General features: G+C 47.0%; 1 protein-coding gene across 2 annotated transcripts in view; it reads right to left on the bottom strand.

Moving 5' to 3' along the window:
- The window catches only part of slc6a9 (solute carrier family 6 member 9), a 41,549-nt gene that overhangs the window by 23,291 nt on the left and 5,152 nt on the right, over positions 1-13,106 (bottom strand). Inside the window, exons 2-3 of one of the 2 annotated variants that reach the window (XM_029131577.3) lie at positions 11,958-12,024; positions 11,506-11,810 (exon numbers count right to left, since the gene is read on the bottom strand). In XM_029131577.3, coding sequence (XP_028987410.1) covers positions 11,506-11,535 — 30 coding nt within the window. In that variant the 5' untranslated portion in view covers positions 11,536-11,810; positions 11,958-12,024. Of the gene's footprint in view, positions 1-3,160; positions 3,542-11,505; positions 11,811-11,957; positions 12,025-13,106 lie in introns of those variants that run through there. The other variant, XM_029131576.3, reaches the window with a different exon arrangement.

Below are 13,106 nucleotides of genomic sequence, written 5' to 3'. Positions count from 1 at the left end.
TCTGATTCTCTGATTGGAAAGACACCAACAATGAGACGTTTGGAGAACCAAGAAAACATATTAAAGGATCGTGACTTATTTTTGCTTTAATGCCATGGACTCAACGGGACATCAGGAACAATTAAGCCTTTAGCTTAACAGATCCTGTTACAACTGAAATAAATCTGTCCCTTCGCTTTCTGTAACGTGATGCTTCCCCTTTCCCAACTTGGCTGAAGCCTTTAAATAGCTACGGAAATGTTAGTTGTGCTAAAGTCACAGTAAGAAGGACACTAAACATCTGTCTCTAAATGTCAGATGGTTTATTTGACGACCAATGTCCATTAGAAATATTACTACTGCAGATGTGCAACACATCTGGTTTTAAAGTCTGGAGTTTAAAAGGATGAATCTACTGGTTTAAAACCACCCCATGCATTCAGTGAGGATGTAAAGCAACACTTTGCTGTTGTGACCTGTCAGACAATGCTTTTCTGCACCTGAACACAACAGATGAGCAGGTCAGTCCACTGCGCAGCTTTTCAGCCATTCATTCTTCTGCCCGGCAGCCGGAGCAGTTTGCTGTGTCTGGACCCTCTCCGGTCCACGCATCCTGTTCTTCGCTGGCTGAGGCCCGATGCAGTGAGTAAACACAGCTCCGCTTCTGCTCCATAAACTGCAACACCTGCCTCCAGCTGGGCAGAGGCCGTGTGTGTGCAGTGAGTGGGCCCCTGCTGGCTTCCCACACCCAGGATGAAGCCCTGTACTGGGTAATTACATTATATATGACACCTATGACACATCTCTGCTGAATTTGTCAGGGTCGGTGTCAGCACAGGCGTTTGCTGATGAACAGCATCTTTTAGCAGTCACCCTGCTAAAGAGGCAGTGAAAGCGTGACAGCCCGCGAGGCAGACGCGCTAAATATATCAGATAGAGGTCACAAACTGAAAAGGTAAGTGTAGGTGTGATGTTCTGGATGAATTCCTCTACACTGGAAGAATTTGCACTTTTCTACTGAACAGGCCTCATTAGCTCATTGGCAGCCTGCGATCCATTAAATCTGCTTATGTATAAAGCAGTAATTTGGGTCAGTCTGTAAAATCCGTTCATTTGTCCTTTGAGTGATGCATTTACCGACTATCTCAGACACATAGTGCATCGTCTGTGATTCAATAAAACAATTAGCTCTTGCATTTCTTACATACATGTAACAGTCTGGATAATTTCCTGAAATGAGCGCATGAAGTCAGACCGCACAGCCTGAGCTGTCGTCTGGACCTGGATGTGGCGTCGGGTCGGATCCATCCTTCCAGTAAGTGGACGTCAAAGCCAGTCACACCTACTTAGTAATTACCAGCTTCATCTGGACTCCTTATTACTTCAATTATAAGTGGAGCATGTCTCAAATTCACAAATGGCCTCAGAGTATTGTCCAAAACTATGTGTGGTTGGTCGACCACTGAGCGGAAGGATGTGACCCGTGAAATGACATGGGTCTGAAAACAAAGTTTTCTACGGGACGTGAAAAGCAGGACGTCCTGCATAGTGAGCAGCAATGATGAACGCATCGCTGAGATGCTCACACTTAAATGTGCTGAAGGAACGTCAGCCTCTTACAGGTGAGTTCTGGCTCAAAACCTGGTCTTGGCTGCTTTGTCTTTGTTGGAGTTCTCATGGTTGAGTTCTGTCAGTTAAGAGCACATTTATTTAAGAAGATAAGAATTAGTTTGAGCTTTTTGCTTTCAACTGACACGCGCCTTGGATTGACACATCTACAGGCCAACCTGTCCCCTCCACCATCCTGGCCATAATTATTCTAATGAGCCTGTTATTATTAGGTGTGTCTGCTAAATGACTGTGGACTATAAGTCAACCGTGCAGATAATAAACACAGTCTACACAACTAAACTCATGTCTCACACAGACAAACACACACACACACACACACACACACACACACACACACACACACACACATACACACACACACACACACACACACACACGCACGCACACACGCACACACACACACTTCTGTGGTGCAGCCATGAAAAGCAACAGTCACAATATTCACCCCTAAAATACTTAGCTTTCCACCCACACCAACCTTCGCTCCTGCATTTTGCGTGAGTACTTCCAGCAGCTGGTGTGTGTGTGTGTGTGTGCGCGCGCGTGCGTGTGTGTGTGTAAGAACGTGTGTTTGCCTACAGAGCTGTAGCTGACTCAGCCTTGACAGTAGCATTCCGAAGCGGGAGATGGAACTTGGCTAATAATATAAGCCAGCAGCAAGGTTGGATGCACACACACATGCACACACACACACACACACACACACACACACACACACACACACACACACACACACACACACACACACACACACACACACACACACACACACTGATAACAATTTTTGTCTTTACCTGTCATGACGGATTCTACTGCATAGTTGATCTTAAAGAGATTAGAGGATGTAATTGCTTCAAACTGTTTCAAAGTCAGTTAAAAAGCGAGCGGAGAGGCTGGATGTGCCAGCGTGTGCGCTTAAGGCGGCCTGAGCAGAGGGGAGGGCTGGATGAGGGGCATAAATATGGGGCTATTCTGGAGACTTCTGCTTTGCTTCTGGCACCCTCTTTCACACACATGGCGAACCGGCCCACTTCCTTACCAACCTCATCTCTCACAGCGCTGCCCGGACTTCCCACTGCAATTACTTGTAAAAACTTTTCAGGGCCACCACACGTGGTTGGGTTTTTAAAGAGCTGCGTCCCCCTCCTCGCGTGGTGCGGGGGGTATTGAGTCGTCACAGACCCCCTGAATGATCACCGAAAAATAAGGCGACGTAGACAATAGCTTGTCTTGATGAATTCAATTCTTTCAGGAGTCTGTACCGTTGTCCAGGCAGCTCGGAGCCAAACAATCGTTGCTTTGATAGTCCAAGAAACACACACTCACTCAACCGCTCCTAGAAACTACCACTAACTACTTCCGAGTTGGGATATAAAGATGATATACGCTAGACCGGAACTCAGGCTCTGCTCTTTTCTCGCTCCTTGAAGTCGCTCCCAGCTGCTTATGCTGATGTCAGGCTGAGGAAACATCAGCACCAGCTGCTTCACCCTGAGACGAGCAGAGAAAAAGACAGGAAACAACGTGGTGGAAGAGTGACTGGACTGACCTGGTCTGCGGTGGAGGCGGCCGTGGCGGTGGACTCAGACATGATTTGATGCTGTGACCCAGTGGTGCTTCTCTGCTGGCCACTGTAGGCTCCTTCATTCACACCTTGCCCTTCAGTTCCGCAGCGACAGCGGGGGGAGAAAGCACAGCACACCCTCCCTTTTGCCCTGGCTTGATTAATGCCTGAATTACTTTCACCTCATTTCATCTGATGGAGCTCTGCTTCCTCTCCGCCTCTCTTGCTCATTCGGCATGGTCGCTCCTCTCTCTCCCCTGTCTTTCTCTCTCTCTCTCTCGCTTGCCCCCCTCCTTCCTTCTGTGATTCCAGCTCTGCCTCCCCTCCAATCCCTTCCACCCTGCCTCGCGCTCTTACTTTCTACTCACCCTCCCTCTCGCTCCTCACTCACTCTTTCACTTTCTCCCTATGCCCCTTTTTTTCTGTCGTATTTCACCGTTTCAGGAATATGTCCCCTCCCTCCATCTCCTCTGCCCCCCCCCCAACTCCCACCACCTCCCTAAAAAACGACACAGGGCAGATCCACAGTCGTCTTCCTCCACCTCCACAATGAATGGCTTTGTTGTCACTCCAGCACCTAGGCTGAATACAAAGCAAGCAGGCAGGAGAGGGACGGCCGGTGGCGGCGGAGGGGGGGGCGTTGAACTTCTAGTGAAGCGGGGGGGTACTGGAGCTACAGCCAAGCTCTCTCTCCCAACAGATTAAAGTGAGGCTCAAACCGGACCCCCCCCCCACCCCCCCCATTCCTCTGTCTCTCTTATTTCTTCCGTTTGTTTTCAGAGGCAGCTGCTACAACTCTGCAGACCACCAACAACTTCCCTTTCAGTAGCACTTGACTCTTCCAAATCCTCGTCTGTCTCTACATCCTGACGTTGCCAGCGCCGCCCCCCACCCCCCACCCCTCCTCTGCCATGTCACACCAAGACAGCGTCCACGCCAAAGCCCTCCTCCGTCGACTCGTCCGCCGACATGTTAACAGTTGCACCCTTTGAGATTCAAACACTTCCCTCCCGAGCCCCCGTTTTGTTCTACACATTTACACCATATGGCTAATGGCTGCGCCTCAACAAAAAGCATGGGGACAAAGTGAGGAAGTGGCCGCATGCGAGAGAAAGGTGCATCCACAATAGGGTTGCGGCTGAAAGATTAACAAAGAGCATCACTCATGAACGGAAAGAGACACCGTCTTTCAAGGTGTCACTTAGCATCGATCCTCCAAGTGGATGTGATGCGGCTAACGTCAGAAGGCGACTGGCGGGCGGCCTAATGGGTGTTTGATAGCGCAGGACAACGGCCGCTGCCGCTTGAGCGGAGGCCCTCCAGTTATGTTTAACATGAGACGAGCAATGCAGACAGGATGCCATTCATTTGTCTTTCAATTCAGAGGAGGCGAGTTTCACAGGGGAGCCACTAAAGGCCCCATTAGCATATCCCCGCCCTTTAAATGCGTTCAGAGGAAGTGCTAAAATCTGTGAAAGCAAAGACCCTGTCACACTAAAACACAGTTTTTGTGTTTGTCTTTTATGGTTTTAAACCATATTCCATTCAATAGAACCAGACCAACACATTCTCACAGTTACTCGGGTGTGACATAGCATTATGGGATGGCTTAGACTGGACAGGATTCAGTCACTGTCCACCTGTCACACCTTGTGACTGAGTGAAGGAAAACAGGCTAAAGATCTCACTATACCCACTGTGGACTCAGCTCATACACTGTTTACAAGGTATTTACTACTGGAGGCTACGATGCTTTTTTCTGGTCGACTTCCTCTTTTCTATTTTCAGAGCAACAGAACGTTTAGTACCTGGGTCTTGACTTTTTTGACTACTGCTATAATAAAACTGAGTGGTAACACAAACCGGGAGTGTTCTACTCTCAGTTTGAATTATGTCGTACAGTAAAGTGAACTGAAAATAAAATACCATGCTATCCTCCTGTATGTATTTGATCAACGCAGCACTTGAGTTGAGTCAGATCCAACTTTGACTCTGCCTCATTAAGGTCAGCGACTCCACTAGCTTGTTTAGGTGCATGTCAGACACTGATGATCTACATTTGGTGTTTCTGCAGGTGTACTGGTTGGGAAAACAACTAAGTGGCCCTTTATGTTGGGACATTCAGGGCACTGCAAGTAATTATATTATAATAATAATGATAATAATTAAACTTTATTGATCCCACATTGGGGAAGTTATTCTTATCCTAATGAAATGTAACAAAGCCTGTTGATGATCCTGACAAAAACAGCCTTCACATCCAAAACGAGATTCTCAGACAGTTTTGTGTAACATCAGTAAAAACCTTCAAGCTAAAAGCTCCTAAAGTGAATGTAATTAACAGAGCAAACGCCATTTCATGTGGACAGCCATGTAAAACCAAAACACGGTATGATAAAATGTGGACAATTGTGATTCTGCATCATTTTGTTTAGATACTGTATCATTAACTTTTATCCTATTCAACACAAAGTCAAACAGGCCAAGGAGCAGTTTTTCTCCTTCCTCGGGGGTTTCCTGCCAGTTTCCAAACACATCAAAGCCTGAGGCCAAACACACGTGGACCGCTCCATCGCCAAACACATCACACAGTCCACAAGTGGTCTTATCTTTATTTTCTGATTGGAAGTTTTACAATCAATTTTCTCATATGACTGGTGAGTCATAATGTACAGACCACCCACCAAAACACTACATCATGTGAATGAATTCAATGCACACCTCCCCTCTTTGGTACTAAACTAAGTTAACTAAAAATTTGACCATTCATACTTCTGTATCATTTAGATATTATTACACAGAATTTTTTTAATAGACTTTTTCTAGAAAAAGGAAAGTAAAACATGGGTGTTTGCTCAAAGAATATGCAATGTAACACTTTTAGAATAATATTTCACTTAAAATAAATCAACATAGAATAAATCAAACTTTGATCTAACACTTTTAGGATAACTCACGTCCACCTGCTCTGACTGTGCTTCCCAGTCACAGCTGATTCAAGGAACCTGCACTGTCCTGAAACCAGTTAACTTTAATGAAACTTAAAACTGGTTAAATGGATAAGGCTTACATCCACTCTGATTCATCACTTTCACACACTTCATTAATTTAAATCCATAACTAAAACACAATAAAGCTCCAGTACCAGCTTTGCAGCATGACTTCCTGTTATTTCATGTTCATGGACGAATCAGTTCTTACACGACAGCCTAATCTCACATGGAGCCAACGGCCTAGTCTTGACTTATTAAGTTTCTACTACACCATTACAGCAATTAGGCTAATATTTCTTCACCTCACGTTAGTTCAGCTCAGCAGTGATGTGATGTCTGACTGTGACATGGGCTTAATCCAATGGAATCAGTGACATTGACTTGGTCCTCTCTTCTGAGCAGGGAAACGGCTGGAGTGGAGAACAGGACAGAGCAGGAGGATGTGATCAGAGAAGTGAAGACAGGCTGAAGAGCAGCGAAGGGACAACTACACAGGACAATAGGATGGGCAGTGCTGGAGCCAAGGAGCAGAGACAAGGAAGAAACCAAAAGGCTGAGTTTTGTACCAGCAGGTCGACTAAAACTCTGTAACCGTGAGCAGGGAGAGAAAGTGTGCGTCAGAGAGAAAAACATCAGCTGCAGAGAACGGAAAACCGCAAATGAACGGTGATGGAAGAGATGTAAAACAACACGTTCTAATGAGTGAGCGATGTTTGTTGGGCGGTGCAGCTGACATGATCTGTGCATGACCTGACCTGGCCGTTCCGTGGACACCCATGGGAAAACCGAACTGACGGAGAGGAAGACGAAAGAGTAAAAAGAAAAAAAAAACGGAGTGAACAGAGAGACATTTCCAACGCTTGGTTTAACCTGAAGTTTCCATGATAATTTCTCTAGCCAGCCCTCGACCTCCTCATCCCTCACTGCTTTGGCTGGGAGGGCCCCAGCTGTTCGGTCTGTATAAATAGCGTGAGGCTTCGGCTCAGACCCCCGGGGAGAGCGGGGCTCATTGGAGAGAAAGCATGGGAACAAATCGGGCTGGAAAAAGCACATAACATACACATTTTGACAAACATATGGGACCATTGTTGGGGATGAAAGTGAAAAACACGTGACTGAAGTTGGCCTCACGTGGCAGAAGCTACTGTCGCACTTAAAATGTGACGAGAGCAGCAGAGAATGGACATGCAGCCATGTAGCGCATGTCTTTCTGATTCATTTAGGTGCCACCAAGGTGCTAATACTGCTACAGTCAAAGGCAGCGGCATCGCTGGCTGATCCAGGCCCAGGCGTCTGACTGGATTCCCGACATTTAGAATGACTTGCTTTGTTTCATCATCTCATCCCTCGTCTTTCGTGATGCCATTATTTTACAAATATTAGCTGTATTTGGATGTTTGACCCCAGTCTGTTCAGACGCTAACATATGTTAAAAGCTAAATGTCTGAAAGAGGATAAAGAGAGAGGAGTAAAAGTGATAAATAACCCAAAGGAGGTTGTAACCGAGCAGCAGAGGGATGTCAAACCCTGAGAAACGCAGAGCCTTCCTTGTCCCAGGCTTATAGCTTCAGTACCCACACACAGAGCGCCAGCGAGCGACAAACGACCTGAATATGCTGCTGAAAAGGCCTTTGAAAGGAGTTCAACTGAAAATGATAATAACACTAAAAGAAACCAGTTGAGATTTAAGGGCTGTGTGGACAAATGTCAGAGTCTGTCCATAACTTCATGGACTTCAGAGGAAAAGGGAGGAAGATGGTGATTGTAACTGGCCTGGCCTTTGTCTAGTTAGTGGTGGCGGTGGGCGGGGGGTGTATTAAAATCAGAAAAGGGATAGAGGAAGAAAATCAGAAGGGAATTTTCAGCCTGAGCACTCCAACGGATGCCTTTTGTCTGCAGAGGTATGTGTGTACAGGCACATGTGAGGGGGTCGCTGGGTGGCGCGCTACCTTCTAAAGGGAGCCCAGCAGTGGACGTGTTTGGCTGCTGGCGCCCTTGTCCTTCACCACAGTGGCTGCTGTTAAACTGCCACTGGGCGCAGCCCGGGCTCTGTATGTGTGATGTTCCTTTATTCGGCCGCTCAACAGCGGAGGGTTGGAGTCAGAATCAGAAAATCATGTCTGACGTCTCCGCCCCCACCCACCTGCCTCCCCCACCCCCCTCGGTCCACATCTGTTTGTTGGCCCTTTGCCCCACAGGCAGTCAACATGGTAGCTGAGCACTGCTGCAAGCTGAACTGGCTGACTGGCAACTCAACATGTTTCTTACATAAGGCCAGAGAAGAGGTGGGGCGGGGGGTGTTCACCTGTAATATGTGCACTCACATCGGATGGGGATGCGGATGTTCCTGACAATACACAGCTCTGGGGGGAGCTGCGCTCATGGGGAATTACCCCAAACAAACCAGGTACCAGGGGGAGAAGAAATCCCACAAATCCCCACTGAGTCCCTAAGTGGCCCACGGACCAGAGTTTGAGTTACACAATTTTGACACGGTTCCAGAGTAAAGGTCACAGTTCTTACAGCTCAAGTCATTAACAGACCTATGAATTAGTAGGAAATCAGCGACTACCCCTTTGTGTCTCTGCTTTAGTATATTTGTAGCGTATATTTACATCATTCTGTCCCAACGTGTGTGGGTGTGTAATAATATGTAAAGTATGTGTGGGTGATTGTGCAGAAAAATAACTGTAGATCCTGATGTGTGTGTGTGTGTGTGTGTGTGTGTGTGTGTGTGTGTGTGTGTGTGTGTGTGTGTGTGTGTGTGTGTGTGTGTGTGTGTGTGTATTAATATGTAAAATATGTGTGGGTGATATTGTGCGTAAAAATAAGTTAGAGCCTGATGTACAAGTGTATGTATGTGTGACGTGTGTGTGTGTGTGTGTGTGTGTGTGTGTGTGTGTGTGTGTGTGTGTGTGTGTGTGTGTGTGTGTGTGTGTGTGTGTGTGTGTGTGTTGTGTCCATTTAGCGTCCACTTCACTGCCTCCGGCACACGTTAACTCGGCTGCTGCTGCCTTTCACTCTATACGTTGGTTCATACTCTGCAGTATAAGCCTGCTGCTGCTGTTGAAGCTGCTGAACGTTTGAAGTGTGACCTTCCTGCTGCTGAGCAGTCACTGGAGGTGCATTCACTCTTATTTTCCAGTCAGTTGTAGTAACAGTAGGACCTTTTCCTCCACTTGGCCCTGACGGATGCAGTGGTTTGCACAGCCAGACATGTCAATACAGCGCTCTGCTGACAAATACACTAAACCTCAGTCCGGCTCCTCCTCTTCCTCCTCCTACCTTCACGTTCCTATACATACACACAAAGAAGAGCAGACCTTTCAAAGACAATAAGTAGAAAAGAAGTAACTAAGGGGTAAAAACAAGGAGACAGCGATCCATCCAGTCAAAGCTTGTGCCAAGGCACCATCTGCTCATCCGCCCAGTGGGGCCTTCCAGCGGGAACGTCCAGGGCAGTCAAAGACCACGCAGGAAGATTGAGGGGACGCTCGCTTTGAAAGCCGGGGAGTTAAGTCTGGACAGAAACGGTCGCGGCAGAAGGCTACGGAGTGAGCCAAGCGGTAGCAGGAAGCGAGCGCCTTGTGTCACAAGATTTACTGTGACGGGTCCATCCACCGACCATCTGGGCAACATAAATACATTTAACCAGACCAGAAAGAAAGGCAGGGGCTTAACACTTGTGCCACTCCATTCACAAAACGCAACAGGAAAGGGAAGCGCTCACTCTCCAAAGCGGAGGTAAAGGAGCGAAACAGGAGGTGGGAGACAGAAATGTGAGAAATTTGAACGGGAGCAAGAAAAAGAGAGACAACAAGGAAGAAGTGGGAAGGAATAAAGACCGAGGTGACGGTTGGCGATGGGAGAGAGAGGTCTAACACACACACACACACACGCACACACGCACACACACACACACACACACACACACACACACACACACACACACACACACACACACACACGCACACACACACACACACACACACACACACACACACACACACACACCCTTTGTTGACGTCTCTAAGCCCTGACTTACATCACTGTCTGAATACAACGGTTGTGGCCCAGAGACGAGGCCACTGTGTGTGGACTTGTCTGAGCAGTCGTCCTGCGTCTCTGCCAGAGCCTCTGTACAGTCTCCAGCAGCTTCATGGATGCATGGATGATATGCGACAAGACAACACTAAAGCCTGCATTTTGCTAACAGCTTATTTCAAAATGAATGAGTTAAATCATTTACTAGAAGTGAGCAAACGTTTACAGAATAATAGTAATACACACAAAGACAGATGGTCTTATCCTACAGTATGTGACTAATAATGCATTGATGCCAACATTTCGTTTTAAATAGTTCATTGTTGTTGGACTTTTGGTAACTTTTGCTGAATAAAGGTAGAAATTGCTGCAGTGCCATTTTGCTTGAAACAACTGTCTTAAACAAAGACTCACATTTAAAATGCTTTCGCCCTAAAAATGAGTTACAGCATAAACACAGATCTAAAAACAAACATATCCAAAACAAAGCAAAGATAACTCTCATCCTACAAAATGACTTTTAAGCGCCACAGATAACAGCGTCTGAAGCCATGAAACACTGGAGCTCCAGAGGATGTAGGTTGGCAAAGAGGTGACGAGACAAAACATTCTGAAAACCAAATCTCCCGTCCTCCAAGCGCCTGCAAAAGGGCAGGAGAGGCCGATAACGCCCGTCTCCCAAGTTCAGACAGCGCCTGCACATCTTAACATGGACATGGACTCAAAAGAAAGAAATGTCACCAGGGGAAGAGGTGAAGCTTCAAACAAGTGGAAATGTCACTAGAGACTTCATGTTTATCTGGATCCTTAAGACAGACTGAAGGGCTCGGACTGAAGACAGGGAGAGAGAGAGAGAGAGCGAGAGAGAGAGGATGAGCTGACTACCAATGATGCTAAACCTCTATTTAAAGCTTCACCTAGAGCCGAGGCCCAGCAGTGGCACAGTTACCTCATGGACCAGTCACCACCAACCAAAACAAACTGGCACAAAATCAGACCAGTACAATGAAATGAATCCAGTGAAGGGTCTTGGTGTAAGGCCGGTCTGCCGTCCAGACACACCAACACACTGTAACACAACTACCACCCAAACTGCACTTTCATGAAAGCTCCTGAGTGACTGACAGCGAGGTGAAGCCCCAGTAACAATAGACAGACAAACTAGCAGCGTGCTGGCGAGTTACGAGCAGCCATGTGCTTCAGCAGGAGCATCATCAGCATGAGTGTGTATTCACCTTTGTTAGTATCACTGTGTGTGACTGTGTGCGTTCACTGAACAAAGGGAAAACTCACCAGGATCCCAGCAAACTGCTTCTCCTCCATCCTTGAGGACGTCGTTGTCGAAGCTCCCCTGCCTCTGCTGCCGGCGCGCTGCCTCTGCTGCGTCGCTTCCTCTCTCTCTCTCCCTCTCTCACTGGGATGGACTCCTTCGCCTCGTGCTATCAGACGTTCTCCTCACTCGAGTGTCTTCACCCCGCCGTGGCGCTCGCTCCGTCTCGGGCCCCGAGTCTTGCCTTTTCTCAGTTATTTTGCGAGTGTAGCTTGAGTGGCGTCGCTGCTTTGTGTTAATTCTGCCCTAATCCAGAAACTTTTCTATGCTGTGAAAAGAACATGTGACAGGCAGAGAGGGGTGGAGGGAGGAGAGGATTCAGGGGAGAGGGGGGAGGCAAGGCAACACTTTTTAGTTACTTGTCGCCTTGGTCACATTCAAAACAATTCCTTAGCCCTTTTCTTTTGTGTATGACCTGCTTCAAAGCAAACAGCGGCGGTTTGTGTCGCAGCGGTTCTGACGCCATCAGGTGAAAGCAGAACCTGAACAGAACATTTAAGAAGGAGGAATCTTAGAAAACATGTAGTAACAGATTTGCATTTTGTAGCAAAGCAGCTGCCATAACAAAGTGGGCTTTTGTGTGAGGAGATTAACTGTTAGGACGACGTTTAAACTGCCAATTGACTAGTGTGGTACAAGAGCCAAGCCGAGAAAGAAGCACTCGAAAACAGGACGCAGAGAAATGGGCAGAAAATGTCTTTGATTGGGTCAAATGTGCCAGTGTCGTGTTCGACTTAACAAACTTCACATTGGCTTCACAGTGATTGTTGGCCAAACAGCATCAAACCAAGGTGAGGAATTCGTTCCTGTTGTTTTTGGTAAAAAAAAATGCTGATAAGTCGCTGAATTATGTTTGATGCAAATTCCCACATTTGACTTTAATCTTCAGCATCATTTGCAAACTAAATAGAAACCCTGCTACTAAAAGCATCCACGCAAAAGGAGACCAAATATAGGCTCCATTCAGAATGACACCGCAACCAGTGCCCGGGGACATCCTCCGTACTCTGCCCATATAAAAAGAAGAGGAAAACAAATGTGAGTTTACAATTGGGCCTTGAACATCTACAGTATAAGGACTAAAGCCTGTAATCAAGCCTCCGTCCCACTGGCTGACTCTAATAATGTGTCACAAAGCCGGGGCAGAGACAGTCCAAGGAGAAGGGGCGGTGAGAAGCTCAGGCAACTTATCCAGACCTGACGCATCCCTTCGAGTGTTCCCAGGTCCAAGCAACGGAGAAACAGACCCCAAATAAGAACCCTGAATGAAACTGTGTTGACATCAGATCAATTACTGCTAAAGTTGTGTTGTCAGAGGAGTTAAATTTTATTTTTTCATCACTGTAACATACTGCTGAGATGAAGCTGCTTAAAAACAGATATGGGTTGTGGACTGGACCGTATGGTTGTCTGCAGAAGGACCCCCCTCCAAGTAATCAATAATGATCAACGGGCACATTTATTGATGTTTTATAGAACTCCTGTGGCAGAGCCTGGTGGAGAAGCCTCCAGTCTTCTGGCTAAAGCTCTCCAGGCTTGGATTTGGGCAGTTCATCCCATTCTT

Source organism: Betta splendens, chromosome 17 (assembly GCF_900634795.4).
Source record: "Betta splendens chromosome 17, fBetSpl5.4, whole genome shotgun sequence".
NCBI classification, from domain to species: domain Eukaryota; kingdom Metazoa; phylum Chordata; class Actinopteri; order Anabantiformes; family Osphronemidae; genus Betta; species Betta splendens.
This window is presented reverse-complemented; position numbering and strand designations above follow the sequence as displayed.